Source organism: Chelonoidis abingdonii, chromosome 25 (assembly GCF_003597395.2).
Source record: "Chelonoidis abingdonii isolate Lonesome George chromosome 25, CheloAbing_2.0, whole genome shotgun sequence".
Lineage (NCBI taxonomy): Eukaryota > Metazoa > Chordata > Testudines > Testudinidae > Chelonoidis > Chelonoidis abingdonii.
Window position 1 is genome coordinate 5482011 of NC_133793.1, and position 14524 is coordinate 5496534.

The 14524-nt window shown below is 53.1% G+C and overlaps 1 protein-coding gene across 1 annotated transcript in view; it reads right to left on the reverse strand.

Annotated features, from left to right (window-relative positions):
- Window positions 1-14524, reverse strand: part of COL9A2 (collagen type IX alpha 2 chain) — a 48275-nt gene that overhangs the window by 21751 nt on the left and 12000 nt on the right. The window contains exons 4-14 of the mRNA XM_032802704.2: window positions 12094-12129; window positions 11942-12004; window positions 7475-7528; window positions 6602-6637; window positions 5227-5250; window positions 4483-4536; window positions 3999-4052; window positions 3033-3080; window positions 1617-1673; window positions 824-877; window positions 253-306 (exon numbers count right to left, since the gene is read on the reverse strand). Coding sequence (XP_032658595.1) covers window positions 253-306; window positions 824-877; window positions 1617-1673; window positions 3033-3080; window positions 3999-4052; window positions 4483-4536; window positions 5227-5250; window positions 6602-6637; window positions 7475-7528; window positions 11942-12004; window positions 12094-12129 — 534 coding nt within the window. The remainder of the gene's footprint in view (window positions 1-252; window positions 307-823; window positions 878-1616; window positions 1674-3032; window positions 3081-3998; window positions 4053-4482; window positions 4537-5226; window positions 5251-6601; window positions 6638-7474; window positions 7529-11941; window positions 12005-12093; window positions 12130-14524) is intronic.

A 14524-nucleotide genomic window follows, 5' to 3' on the forward strand; every position in this document is an offset into this window, starting at 1 on the left:
AGGACTTGAATGGGTTGCGGAATCCCTAAGCATCGCCCCAGAGGGCCATGGGAGACTGAGGCAGACTAACCCCCTAACAGTGAGATGGGTCAGCTGGGCCATGGGGAGCTATGCTGTGCTGGACTCAGGGGAGAGTCGGGTGGGGGGTGCTCCCTAAACGTCTAGTGTGACAAATACGTGAATCCCCCAGGCTGTGAGTCTAGGTCAAAAGCACCAAGCGATAAGAACGGTAAATTGAAGTAAATACGTTACTGGAGGGCCGGGGATGCCTTGTTCTCCGGAAATGCCCATGTCGCCCGGGGGGCCCTGGGGGAAGCAGGAGAGAGGAGAGATGTCAGTGCAGGGAAGGCTCTGTGAGCTGGCTCCAGACCCTGGCCGCTGAGGTATAAACCCCCCAGAGCCCCTCTGTCCCCCCACGCGGGACCCGGGGAGGGACAGGGAAGGAGGATGGGATTTGAATACCCTCGGGAGGATGGAGAACCCATCCCCAAGCAGCCACTCAGCGCTGGGAAGAGCAGGCAGCCTGGGACACACTATGGGAAGCTCCAGCTCCATTTACTGGCCCTGATGCAAGCCTGGGGGCAGGGACCCCTCTCTTTCCCCTACCCCTCACTCTTATTCCTCCTAACCCCCAGTTCTCTCTCTCTCTCTCCTGGTGCTTTTCTCTCCTCACTGCCTCCTCTCTGCCCTCCCCACCCATCCTTACTTTCTCCATTCTTCGGTCTCTCTTTCCCTCCAGACCCCCATCTCATCTCCGCACAGGGGAGAGCAGAGATTCCCCCTCCCTCTGCCTAGGACGCCCGGCAAGGGGGGCTGTACTCACCGGCCTGCCCTGTCTGCCAGATTCCCCGAGGGCACCGGGACGGCCTCTGTGTCCCTAAAGGAGAAACGAGACCATGATTAAGGCTCCCCGAGTCCCACACTCAGAGCGATTCCCCTGGCGGTGCGCTCAATGTCTGCCCTGTAAATCCCCCGGGTGTGGGGGTATCACGCCCACACGGGCAGGTGCTGCAGGGCTTTTGCACACAGGCAGAAGCTGGGCGGCGGGCATTTTCCTGCTGCAGCCCACCATGTCCTTCCATCCACGAGGAGGACAGAAGGCAGCTGAGGATCACAGAGGGCAGCAGTAGACAGCTCACCCCGGCAGACTCTTTTACCTAGCAATAATTTATGTAGTGTGGGCGCTGAAGGCAGAAACCGTTTAATTTGGGTTGTTGTTACTACTTCAAGCCAGAGGGGCACAGCAGCACCCCTAGTTCCAGCACCTTTGCCAGGAGGGGGCTGTGCACAGCCAGCCAGGCTTGGGGAGCCCAGCAGAAGCACTGGGCCCTTTGGAAGCTTGCAGGAGTGCGGAGGGGAGGTCCCCGAGCCTGCGTCCTCAGTGTAACACTCTAGCCGGCTGGGGGCTGGATTCCGGAGAGCAGTTCATGCACCCAACGGAGAGAGAAGCAGACCCTTTAGACCCTGTGTGTCCGTCCAGTGCCCTAGCTCAGTGGGGTCCCAGTCCTCAATGCGGGAAGTCAGTGCTGCAGTAATACAAATAAGAGCTCAAGAACTAGAGGCTGCTGCATTGAGGTCCCCAATTCAGTGCCTCGCGCAGGGAGGCTGTATCTTACCTTCAGTCCCTGAAGTCCCTGAGGACCTTTGGGCCCTGGTGGGCAGTTGGTTGGACACTAAGGGTGGGAGAAAGAAAAGTGGCTTGTTTTAATCAGATAACAAGATTAGGCCGTAGAGGAGTGGCAGTTTGGGTGCACCCAGCATTGGGGCTTCACGTGAGTGCAGCAGGGCTGCAGAGCCGGCACTGAGCACCCACGCTGAGCTGGCCCGATAAAGCTCTTGAAGGAAATTGTAGAGTCGCTTGCCTCTTGCAGGCATTTAATTCCAGGCCTTCCTAGTTCCATATTATTAGCACATCCCAGAGCGAATGCCCTGCACAACCTTCTGAGCCCGTCTGCTGCTCTGGAGAGAAGCTCCCTGCCTGTCTCCTTCTAAGGGGGTCTGTGCCGCTCTGTGAAATCACAAGCAGAATGCAGCGTAGGACGGGACCAGGAGGTGGGGACGATTCCAGGCAGGGGGGTAGGGGAAGGCTGAGCCACAGAACCGCAGCCCTCACCCTCAGAGTGGCAGAACTGCCATCGCCTCCCACTGAAATCAGCAAGAAGTCCTGGCGCTGACTTCACTGGCCATTGGACTGGGACCCTTGGAAAGAACTCGCTGCGAGTCAGTCACAGGGCTGGAGGAGTGCAGAGAGCCAGGCAGTCACCGTGAGAAATACCCGCTGGGAAGTAAATATTTCCCCCCTGTGCATGGCATGGGTCTGCCTGCGGAGCGGTGGAGGCCCACCCTAGTGAGGACAAGAAGGAAGGCAGGAGCCACTGCCAGGTTACAATGGGGACACCCGAGCTGTATAACCAGCCACCTGCCAGCGAATCAAGGGCTGGAGGTAGCCCATGAGGCTAGGGCAACTCAGAGCCGGCTCCGTAGGGACAGACGTGGCTTTCTGAGGGGCTCAGCCCTGGCTCCGTACACCCAGCCCAGGGAGCCAGGTGCACCGTCAGCCCCCACAGCAGGGCCTGACCTGGTTCTGTGAGCAGCCCAAAGGGGACCTGGCATCTCCAGGATGCTGCCCTATGGGGACACACCTGACTACATGCCAGCCCCGAAGGGGAAGCTCGGCTCTGTACACCAGTCCAAAGGGCAACCATCCGCACGTGGCACATGAAGGGAAAGGCAGGAGCTGGCAGATACAATTTGCTCCCAGAGGTCAGAGCAGGATGAGGCCCAAAGGCTGCAAGCGCTGATGGCCCAGTGGGTGTCACCTTGGCTCCCAGAGGCATAGGAGTTTCAAAGAGTGGGGCAGCCAGTGCAGGGAACGTTGCAGCTCTAACGGGGTCTGAGCACTAGATGGTGCTGCAAAACATCTCTTCCCTGCTACCAAATGACACTTGTTAATGCATTTCCCAGGAACGAGCTCCCAGTTGCTGTTACGCTGGGAGGGGCTGTTAAAAGCCTAATGTAACTGCAGTTCTTACCGAGAAATCAGCACTGCCTTCCCCCACTTGGATGTGTCCTGGGGGGCCCTGGAATGAAATAAAACCATCAGGTGCCCTAACGTTACAGGCACAATACACAGCTTACAGAGGTGAGTAAACACTGCGCCCTCCTTTATAGATGGGGAAACTGAGGCATGGAGCAGGGAAGCGACATGCCCAGGGTCACACAGCGAGCCATTGACAGAGCTGGGAATAGACGCTGGGAATCCTGCCTGCCTGTCTTCTCCTGCTCTAATCATAAGACACCTCGTGTTCTCAGAGCAGTAAATAGAACCCAGGAGTCCTGGCTGCCGGCTGCCCACTATTGGCCCATGGCACAGCCCTTGGGAGCATTTGCATCTACAAACGGTCCCTTGGGAAACCATGCAGCTCACATCTAGTCCAAAGCCCATATATTAACCTTGATAGCTGACTGGTAAAACACAGACCTTGCTGTGATTGATCCACAATTTAAACCAAGAGGGCTTAATCAGACCAGACCCAACCACTGGCCCATCTAACCAACTAACCCACCTCCCTTCATACCAGCTAAAAGTCTAGCCAGGTATCCCACTCCTCGTCATGCCACAAAGACTCTAGCAGCCTGTCTAAAGCAGTGCTCAATTCCTGAGGTTCCAGAGGGACTGTGCACGGGAAGGTTTCCTTCCTGACCCTCACAGAGATCAGCTTTACAACCTGAAGCATGAGCCTGGATTAGCTCAGGTCATCTCCACCCCATGCAGGTGGCTGCTGAGCAGGGTTCAGCAGCGCATTACAGGCCTGATCGGGGTGCTGAGTGCCTCCCTGGATCAGGCCCTTAACCACCACTTGCAGTTCTGATTCTGACTTTCTGCTGCATATGGACTCTGTCCAGTCCCAGGGCCTGGATCAAGGACTCTCCCTTAATCCACCCTTCATGCAAGAACTTCAGATGGGAAATTCATGGGGAGATGGGTTAATACTCACAGGTTTCCCAGGGGGACCTGGGGGGCCTCGTGGTCCATCAGGTCCAGGTTTGCCCTGAAAAGATGCAACCCCAAAATAAAGTTAACAGGCAAAAGGCTCCTGTTACTCAGAGAGTCAGGTCAGGGGGAACAATGCAGGACCCCTGAGGAGAGCTGCATAGAGTGGAGGTTGCACTAACTCAGTCAGCCCTGGGGCTTGAACCCATGACTTTCAGCAGCAAATGCAGGGCCCCTACTTCTTGAACTGAAGCAGTAACTTGCTGACAGCAAATAAGTAGCCCCCTGAGGCAAGCTATCTGAGAGGGCCGTCACAGCAGGAGTCTTCCCACGAGGCTGTGTTTCTATCAGGGGCTGAGCTCATGTAGCCGGAACTGACCTTGACGGCAGGAGGGGCTCAACCAGCCCCTTTGAAAATCTGGCTCATCCCTAGGTCGGGTCAGAGGAAACAAGCAGATAGGTGCATGCGCCGAGAGTTGCTTCCTCACCTTGGGGCCCAAGGCTCCGATTTGCCCAGGAAGTCCAACCTGACCCGCAGGCCCCTTGGAACAAGGAGACAATCATTCATTAAACACATTGGTGGATTTCAAAATGTGCTGGTGATAGGAAACAATATCCATTGCCAGGGGATCTTTCAGAGAGCAAAGTGCTTTTGCACAAGAAGATTTTAGGCCTTTGCCTAGGACTGAATGTAATAGGTTCACTCAGGTGCTTGCAGGTAGGTTCTGCCTTCTATGTGTAACAGGCACAGGCAGGTAGATAGCGCCTGCTCTGCTACTGAGGGTAACAGGTACCTCCAGGTGGAACTTAGCTGCTGTGATGCTAAATGTATCTGTTACACCCAGGTAGAATGGGCAGAATGAGGCCATCTCCTGCTGATTGCAGCAGCCATATCCTTGCCCTGCTTTGATTTCAGTGGAATAATAGTGAATAATGGGCCAGCAGTGAGAGGGTTAACGTGACTCCATTTACACTGCTCCTGGGACTCCTCTCTGATCCTTTAGATCCACTCCAGTTATTAACGTGCAGCCCCAGACTAGGATATCAGGAGTTAAATCTTTCCCACGGGAAGGCAGGGGAGAGCCACAGAACTAGGACTGACGCTAATGGAAGTCGAGCAGATAAATTCCCCACTCACAAGCTGCTGAGGATTTTTTTACTTAAAACTCAGTCCTGCCCCTACCCTGTCCCAGCCAAAGACACAAACCAAACCCCGGCAGCACGGCACTTACAGGAGGTCCTGACAGTCCAGGGCCCTGAAACAAAAAGAAAGTTACAAGGGGCTGAAATTCTCTGACTCGGAGCCAACAGCTGAGAAAACACAACAGTCCCTTTGTCCTTTGCTGCATGGGGGGAGACATGCAGTGACTCCACGGGGGGTGGGGGGGTCAGACTCCGGTTCTCATTCTAGAGGAGAGCAAAGGACATGGGCACACCCTGCTCCTCATTACAGAGCGATTCCACTGGCTTCAATTTCATTGACCTGCCACTCGCAGGAAGTACAATCGTTATCTTCAGTACTCAGCTGGCCCCCATCATAACATCTGAGCACCTCACCCTCAATGTATTTACCCTCCTAACACCTCTGAGAAGTAGAGCAGGGCTATTGTCTTCACTTTACAGATGGCAACGTGAGGCACAGAAGGACTAAGTGACTCACTCAAGGTCACACAGAGAATCAGTGGCAGAGCAGAGAATGGAAGCCTGGTCTCCTGTATCCTAGGCTAACACCCTAGCCACTGGGACATCCTTCCTCTCAGACCAAACACAGCCCAGGACTGTGTTAATTTTCTGGGGGGAACTCTCTACAGGGCGAGAGTAGGAACAATATACATCTCTTTTGGCTTGCCTGCTCCTTGACCTTCCCTACAGCCCCCTATTCCTTGCTGGAGGGGAAGAACTGCATGCTGAGGGTCTCTTCTTGCACGGATCTCAGAGGTACCGGGGGGGCTAATGTTCTTGCCAAACTGGGGGCACTTAAGGGGACAGCTGCCGTGGGCCCCCCTAGGATCTCTGTTGAAAGATGTCTGAGGTTTGGAGCGCTTATAAGGAAGCAGGGTGGTAGCGGCAGTGGGATCTCCCTCAACGAAGGCCACATTAGTGATGGGGGAAGAGTGTTTAGTAGACAAATCCACAGAGGTCTGGACAGCTTGTGTGGCCAATACGACCTCCACAGAGCAACAGGGGCCAGTAAGCCACCTCTGCTGCAAGAACTTGCTGGGGGGTCTCCGCCTGGTTTCCAGGAGAAAAGCGCTACAGCACATTAACCACCCGTGTGACTGGCACCAGCTTCGGCTGGCCCTCTGAGCAGGCAGGCCAGAGACTGGAAGGGCCATGGATGCTGAAACCCCCTCTCATTCTAAGCTCAGGGGTGAGGCACAGGGACAGCCTGTAGCAATCCTTCCTCTGGCGAGGTAGGTCCGTGTGAGCCTGCCCATGGGGGAAACGGAAGCACAGAGGGGTTTGTTGACTTGCCCATATCTACAGAGTGAGCCTGGGCTTAGAACCCAGGCGTTCCTCAGCTCCCAGTCCCAGGCTTAGGCCGTTAGGTGACCATAACAATAGACTTTTCTTTGACCAGCTGACGTGACAGAAGCGGATACTCACGGGGAGTCCCGGTGGCCCGGGCAGTCCAGGCTGGCCCTGGCAGTGCAGAAGAAGAGAGTCAATGTTAGATTAGGGTGGGAAATGGGATGCAGGGGACAGGGGGAATTATCCGATTTCAAAAAAAGTATTCATTGAAAAGTGTGCACTCAGATCCACTCCAGGGGCGGAAATCAGCATCGCTCCATTGGCTTCAGCAGAGCAGTGCAGATGGTCGGCTCTTTGGGGTGGGGACTGTCTTTCTGTTATGTGTTTACATGGGTCCTGCTCCATGGCTAGGACTTGGGAACCTAGGTGCTATTGTAATGATAACAATTAAGAGTGCACCGGAGCGGAGGACCAGTCTAACTCTGGATCGGTTTCAGCTCCCGTTGAAATCAATGAGATTCTCCGTTCATTGGCCCACATCTCACTGGTGCAATCAAGCCCTTGCTCTTGGGAGCACCAAAGCTCACCCCCATCATTTGTCACCCGTCGACGGGCTCGTAGCTCATCCCCAGGAACGTCTCCCTACTCTGGGCACGTACCGGGCCAGGCAATGGGGCCCAATCCTGACTGGGGCCTTTCACTGCAATGAGTAGGGTGGCTTCTTATCTCACTTTCATGTTGGTCTCAGCCCAGGATCCTGGCCTGAGGTAAAGGTGGAGTCCGTGAGGCTGTGCCGTTTTACACCCGCTGAGGGCCTGGACACACCTAACTAGATCCCAAATATTCCCCTGACCCCAGTACATGGTTAAACTGGGCATTCGCTCAACAGAACTCACCACCCCAACCATCCCACCTTCCTATCACTCCCCCTTCCGCGCCCATCTCCTCTCGAGGGAGGGACAAGGCAGCGTGGAGCTGGAGCTGGAGAGACGAACACCAGTCACTTACTTTAGTCCCTGGCCTCCCGCGTGGCCCTGGTTCCCCCTTCGTGCCAGTCAGGCCCTGCGGGAGGAGAGATGGCAGACAGTCAGGCTCATTATTAGATCCTTCCCTGCCACTTTCCATCCAGTTGGGCTCTCCACACGATTGGATTCATGCTGGGGTTGTTTTAGCCAGCTGGTTTGCTGGGTTATTAATGAGCTATTAAGGGCTCATCCATCTGTTCTGAAGACAAGAGGCAGCAAATGCTGAAATGCCGCTTTTGCCCTAGAGCTAAGTTGAGGTGCCCTGAAACACAGGGAATAAACCACCATCCCACCTCTTAGCAATGCCACCGCTGCTGCCCATCAAGACTTCCTTCTCTTCAAGCCAAAATTAGACGGACCTAGCTACTCCCTCATGCCCTGAGCACCGGAGCTATGTTGACCAGACCCCCAGTGTAGATACAGCTAGACAGACAGAAGGATCTTCTATAGAGCCAGCTACTGCCTCTTGGAGAGGTAGATTAATTACAGCAACAACCCAAACCCCATCCATCGACACAGGAAACGTCTAAGCTTCACCAGTCCAGCGGCACAACTGCAGTGCCATGTAATGTTGACAGGGCCACAGATTTCAGCTGTTTTGGCATTTGCCCATGACACAAGCTCAGTGGGCCAGGTCTCAGCGCAGGCACTTTGCCCTCGGGAGTGCTGTATTCACATCCCACGTGGGAGTTACCGCTGCATCCTGCACTTACACCTTAGCGGATATTTGTCCACATCAAAGAAGGCACCAAACATGAGCAAGCTTGGCTGGCAGGTGCCACTCATGTGAATAATCCCAGTGAAATCACTGGGCCAAATTTTAACCTCATTTACGTCTGTATAAATCAATGGAGTTACACTGGATTTACATCACTTTATGAATGAGATTGGAGTCTTGCTTGCAGGAATTTGTTCCCCTGCGTGAGGGGTGCAGGATCAGGCAGAGAACACAACACACAGCAAATGACTCACCGTCACATAATTCCTGTATTGAAAATGAGGCTGTTAGTCTCCATGCTGAGACAGAATTCCTTATAACTCTGTGTGTGTCTGTGTGCATGTATTTTTGGATGAGTGGGGATCTCCTAGGAGCTCCTATTTATAAAAGGAGATGTGATATAACAATCACTGAGACCAGAGAATTAAATTTCAATGCTATCACCAGGACAGGTGAGAGGAAGTTACGAACCAGAGGTCCCACCCTGCAACCCTTCCAGGAGCAAATCCTTCCTTGGCTGAGCAAGGATTATTTGTGGGATTGAGGTTTTCAGGATCAGGTCCTCAGAGTGAAGAAACCAGCCCAGCTCCAAAGGTCCCCACTCCTCCACAGCACAGGGAACGAAAAGGATATAAAATAAAAGTTAGAAAAATAATCAAATTGAGTGTCTGTTGTTATTGAGATAAACATTTACTTTGTGCTCAGATACTGCAATGAGATGGGACAGGTAGATATGTGAGTATGGATGGATAACTAGACAGATGTAATAATATGCATAGTTGCATCTCAGTTACACCAGTGTAAATCTGGAGTGACTCCAGATTTACACTAGCATAGGCCCCTGAGATCTGAATCTGGCTCACTCTAAGGAGGTTTTCATATCCACCTCTGAGTGTTTGAGCCACGCTCTTTGCAAGATCTAATTCCTAGCTCTTTGTAAAGCACCCTGACATAGCGAATATGAAAGACTCTGTATTCAGCTCAATTCTTTTCTACTTTATTCTAATAATTGAGATCCGTAGCGGGAGGATTAGTCTGTATGAATAAAACATTGTTGTAATAAGGTTTATTATTCTATTAAATTATTATTGAAGGCAAGAATTGAAGTCAACAATCGCTTCCAATTGCAAAAATATATACATTAAAAAAATAGGATTGTATAGTTTCATTGTGTTTCTGCCTGTCTGTAATTGTCTGTGTAGCTCTGCCTCTCAGACACAAACATACCTGCCCTCCGGAGATACACATCCACGCTTCAAACTCACACATCCCTCGACACTCCCTTCTCAGACACCATGCCCCACATTCACACACACACACCCTCTAGCTACTTATCCTGCTCCCCAACAGCATACTCCCCTCAGTACCCCTCCAAGCTGAATCAAACACCTCAATGCACATATTCAAACACCAGCCATCTCCCCACACACCCAGGCTGATGCCTTCTGCCCCAAACACCCTCAGCCCTGCTCACACCATAAAACATCAACATGCTCTCAGACCCATAGAGACACCCACCTTCCCAGCACATCCATCCCTGTAATTAGACACACTCTACACACAGACACCACACAAACCAGTGCACACCCTCCACACACACACTTTTCCTTTAGTCCTTAAAGCATTTTAAAGCCACAAACCCTGCAGTTATTATGAACAGCTCCTGAGAGCTCCAAGATCCAGTGATAAAAATGTGGGTGCATTCTTGAGTTCTGGGTACATTATAACTCCTACTGATGCTACCACTCAGGAGCTGTCCTGCTGGAGAATTACATATCCTATTTTTGCCAGTGTGGACAAAGCCGATGGGATGGCTTCTGATCTCATTTACACCAGTGTAAATTGGGAGTGACTCCAGTGGATTTACACTGGAGTCAACGAGATCCAAATCGGGGCATATCCCAGCAGTTGCGGTTAGAGAAATACGTGTTGTAGGCTGATGCCCCTGTGTTCTGGGGGTTTCTGACCCTGATCCAATGCTCCCTGATGTCTGATTTCAGTGGGTAACAGACCAGGCTCTGTAGGGGGTACTCATGAGACCATGTGCCCTTTTAGGGAGCAGATGGGTTGCAGGTGGATGGGGAGGGTAGGCTAGTAACCAGCAGCAGCCAGAGAAGCTTCCAGTCAGCCTGGATTTCTCACTGCAAATACAGGAACTCTGAGCCTCTGCACAAAGGCATTTGGAGGCAACAGAAATGGGTCCAAAGGGTTTTAGCAGCACACAGGGCTGAGCCCCAGCCAGACTGTGAGAAGCGACTCTGCGTAAGAAGACGCCTCTCGGGTCTCTAAAAGGCCTTTCCGGCTCCAGACAGAGTTAATAACGAACAGCACCGAGGGCGATAATAGGCTCAGATTCAGTACAATGAGTCCCAGCCAAATTGCTCCTCATCCCGCTGCCAGAGATCAGAGTTAGTCTAAGATCCCACTCAGATTAAAGACCTTCAGCTGGAGAATTCCCAGCCCTCTGATCTCCCACTCATGTGGGGTGGCTGCATCCCTTCAGAGCCCCAAGCAACTACCCAATGACCCCAAGCAGAGTCTAGCACACAGGGACGAGCTGGCCCAATGCGCGGATGCACCAGCCATTCTTCTCCACTTCCACTGTGCTCTGCTTTTCTGCTTCAATTCCCCCAGCCCAGCACGTTCTGTGGGGTCAGTGTTGCCTCCCCAGGATGTAAACGCACTGCACAGTACAGCACAGCTCGCTGCCTCGCGCTGGCTCTCAGAGGGGTTTGCAAGGCAAGACTGAGGGGTGTGGCAGAAATGAGAGGGCAGGCCAGGAACAGAACTGTCGAGGGGACTACAGGACAAGATTGAGGTGCATTGGCAGAGCTGGAGAGTGGGGAGCCCACGACTGCAACAACAGGGGGCCGTCACGACAGGACCCAGGTGCCCGGGCAGAACTGAGGTGGGTGGGGAGGCAGGCGTGGACTAGCAGAGGTTCGTGCTGCTGCAGGTTGGGACTGAGCATTAGCTGAGCTGGGAGCAGGTGAATGAACTGAAGCAGCAGGGGGGCTTCAGCTGGATGCTGAAGCACATGAGAGGAGCCTTGTGGACAAACAGCTGCCTTTGCATAATCTGAGCAAGGCTGGAAACATACAGCACCCTTTGAGCTATCTGTTTATTGAGCCGGCCCGCCCGCCTTTGGAACGAGCACTGTTTCAGAGAGTGCTGACTCTGCCCGTTTGATGGCCCTGGGGACTCGCCCTCGGGCTCAGCCAGTCGACTGCACATTTCCCTCTCTGCACGTCTCCCCTCCCCACGTCGGAGCCATGACACGTCTCTGCTCCCCAGACCAGTCTCCTCACTGGCCTGTGGGAGGTGCTCCAGACACCCACAACTCCCCTCCAACAATGATCATCCCCCAGCCATCCCATCTCCTCCTGCCCTGACACATGAAGGATCATTTCCTTCTCTGAGATCAGCTGTTTCTTCCCACCTTAAAGACTACATTACCCACCAGGACCCTCTTCCCTTTAGCCTTGTGGTTGGAATCCTGTTTGTGAATATTCATATATAAGCCAGGTAGATCTGTGACCCCAGCCCCTGCATCCCATGCACATGACAGGATCCCCGAGGATGGGCTGGGATCTGGAAGCTCAGGACGAGGGCTAAGTTCACAAAGCACAGGCGTGGACAGGGGAATCTGGAACTACGAGTCGAAGGCACAGAACGGGAAGCAACTCTGTCATCTAACAAGCAGCCATGAGAGGAGAATGGGATTGTACTCACCTCAATGCCTGGCTTCCCCGGGGTCCCGTCCAGACCTGGAATGCCTGGTTCCCCCTTGGAGCCCTTTAAAATAGGCATTGGGAAAAATTAAAGGCAACGTCCTGAAAAGGCATGGAAATCAAAGCATGTCGGAGAGCTGGTGGCACACTCACCGGGGTCCCAGCAGCGCCTGGCGGGCCTTTGTCACCCTAGGGAAACAAGAGAACGTTAAAAACAGGAACCATCCTGGGCTTCTGCAGAATCTTCCATTCCTGAGCGCAGGAGGGATGGTCTGCGAAGGACATCCAGGTGCCTTCGCCACCACAGCGGAGAATCGTCAGCCCCCAAGACTGGAGGCAGATCTGCCCTGCTGGAGGATTTCTATCCAGGCAGGTGTCAGTCTCCAAACAGCTTCCTCTCCCCATCTGGATTGCCACACAGGGACTCAGGTCTGCCATCAAGCCGATTCTTTGGTATAAAATTCAAACAGGATCCAATTTAACAGTCATTGGAAAACTGACCAAGCAGGAGCAGTGAACACACAGGAGGGGATGGAACTGAGGGGCAAAGTGAACTGGAGTGGTTGGAACAGCAGGCCAGGAGTGGAGAGTTGCTCCCAAATGCTGCAACCAGAGAGAGGAACGAAGCACATGCAAGCTAAGAGGGTGTATCCCAGCTCCACCACCTGCCCATTGTAGTAAAGCAGGTTTGTCTCCAGGGTTTCTCTGCATGCTGCTCTAATATCCATCTGCTCTGCAACCAAGCTCTCTGGGTGCCCCAGGGATTAGAACCAGGATTTACTTTTTGTAAGGGGATGTACTCAAGAGTATCTTAACTTTAAGAGGGGAGCCATATTGTGATCTGGTTTGGGAAAGGGATTGCTCCAGCCTGCCCTGAAGGGCAGCCACCTCTGGGATGGGATGTGGCAGCTGTGGAACAGAACACGATGCACCAGCTTAGGACCGGGTGAGAAGGAAGCTTTAGTCAGTTGAAACCCGAGGGAGGAATTTAGGGGATGAAGAATGACCCGAGTTGGAATGTGGCCTGTCTGATGGGGTAACAAGGCATCTCACAGCCCAGGCTTCACTCGTACTTCTCAGCCAAGGACCAGCATGTTAAACACGAGCACACTGGGGCAAAACGCGGATCCGACCTGGGCTGGCTAGTTTACGGGGGCTGCCTGCATTGGAACGAAGAGCAGTTTAGTACTTCAATCCTGCTGTAAGGGATAGGACGGCAGCAACAGGCACCAGGCCTCTGAATGTCTGAACTAGCCCCTCACCCACTGCTTCAGGGGCCCCAAAAAGTTCTGCAAAGAGCCCTCAGGAGGCCTCAGGTTCCAGGTTCACATAGTGGAGTCACTGCCAATAAAGGTGCATCATTAACCCGCCGATGAGCTAGCCCTAAGCAGCGCTACACGGTTACTTGGCTGTCTGAGATGAGACGAATCCTTTATGGGCTGCACGTGACCACACTGGCCTGGAGATGATGCTCACCACCCAAATCAGGCCACGCTCACCCTGTGTACCTGTCCAGACTAGAGCAGGCTTTGTCCAAATGCTCCACAGGATTTTGCAAGAGAGACAGCTCCTCAAAAGCCACTTCTCTCCTCCCCCACCCCCGCTGCCAGCTTCCAGGGGATGGGTCCCAAGGAGAAGCCACAGCTACATGCAGTGTATAAATAGCACCAAAATCTCACACCGGGGACTGTGCGTCTCTCCAGAGGGGCTGGGCCCAGAGAACAGGTCAGTTCTTGATTACGTAGAGGCCTGGCCTATCTTCCTGGCACCCTCCCTGAGCCTCGGGTGGAAAGGTGTCAGTTCTCTGGCACCGCATGCCCTTCGAAAACCTCACCACTGCATCCCCAGTGAGCAGGCAATCACCCCATTGCTCCAAATGCCCCGATCCCTCCCCCTGCACTTCCAAATCCCAGTGACCCCTTTCTGTCTCCCCCTACGGCATTTTCAATCATGCTTCCTACAGGAACCACGTGTAGACCCTTTCCCTCCACCCCTTCTTCCTCCCTTAGGATCCCCTCTGCACATCTCATCTTTAGGCCCAATCCCACAAAACCGACGGGAGCCGCCTGAGTGGGGGAGCCTCAGGATTGGGCCCTTTGCTTGGCGCTTGATGCTTTATTCTAGGCTTGTTGCTTTTCGGTACATTTCAGAGACGTTTTACTCATTTCTGACAGCACCCAGAGCAATCTGGCCAGGGCTCCAGGGAGCAGGGGAAGAAGAACTTTGCAAATACAGTTATTATTTTAATTATTAACCATTCCGAGCCAGATTTGCAAAGGTATTTCGGAGCCTAAAGGCGCAGATAAGCACCTAACGGAATTGGGAAAATCTCTTAATACCCATTGATTTCAAGGCGCTTTTGAAAAAAAATCTCACCAGGGGACTAGCTGTACTTTTAGGCATCTAAAGACCTTTGAAAATCTGGCCCTTGCAGACAAGTCTGCCCTCCTGGCTATCAATTTGCATCCAAGAAAAAAAACGCTTTGCAAATCCACCCTCTAGTGACTTCAGAAGCAACAACCCTGGCCCAGGCTACTGTGAAACGGACAGGGAGGCCCCTGCGACAATGCTGAGCCCAGGAGTC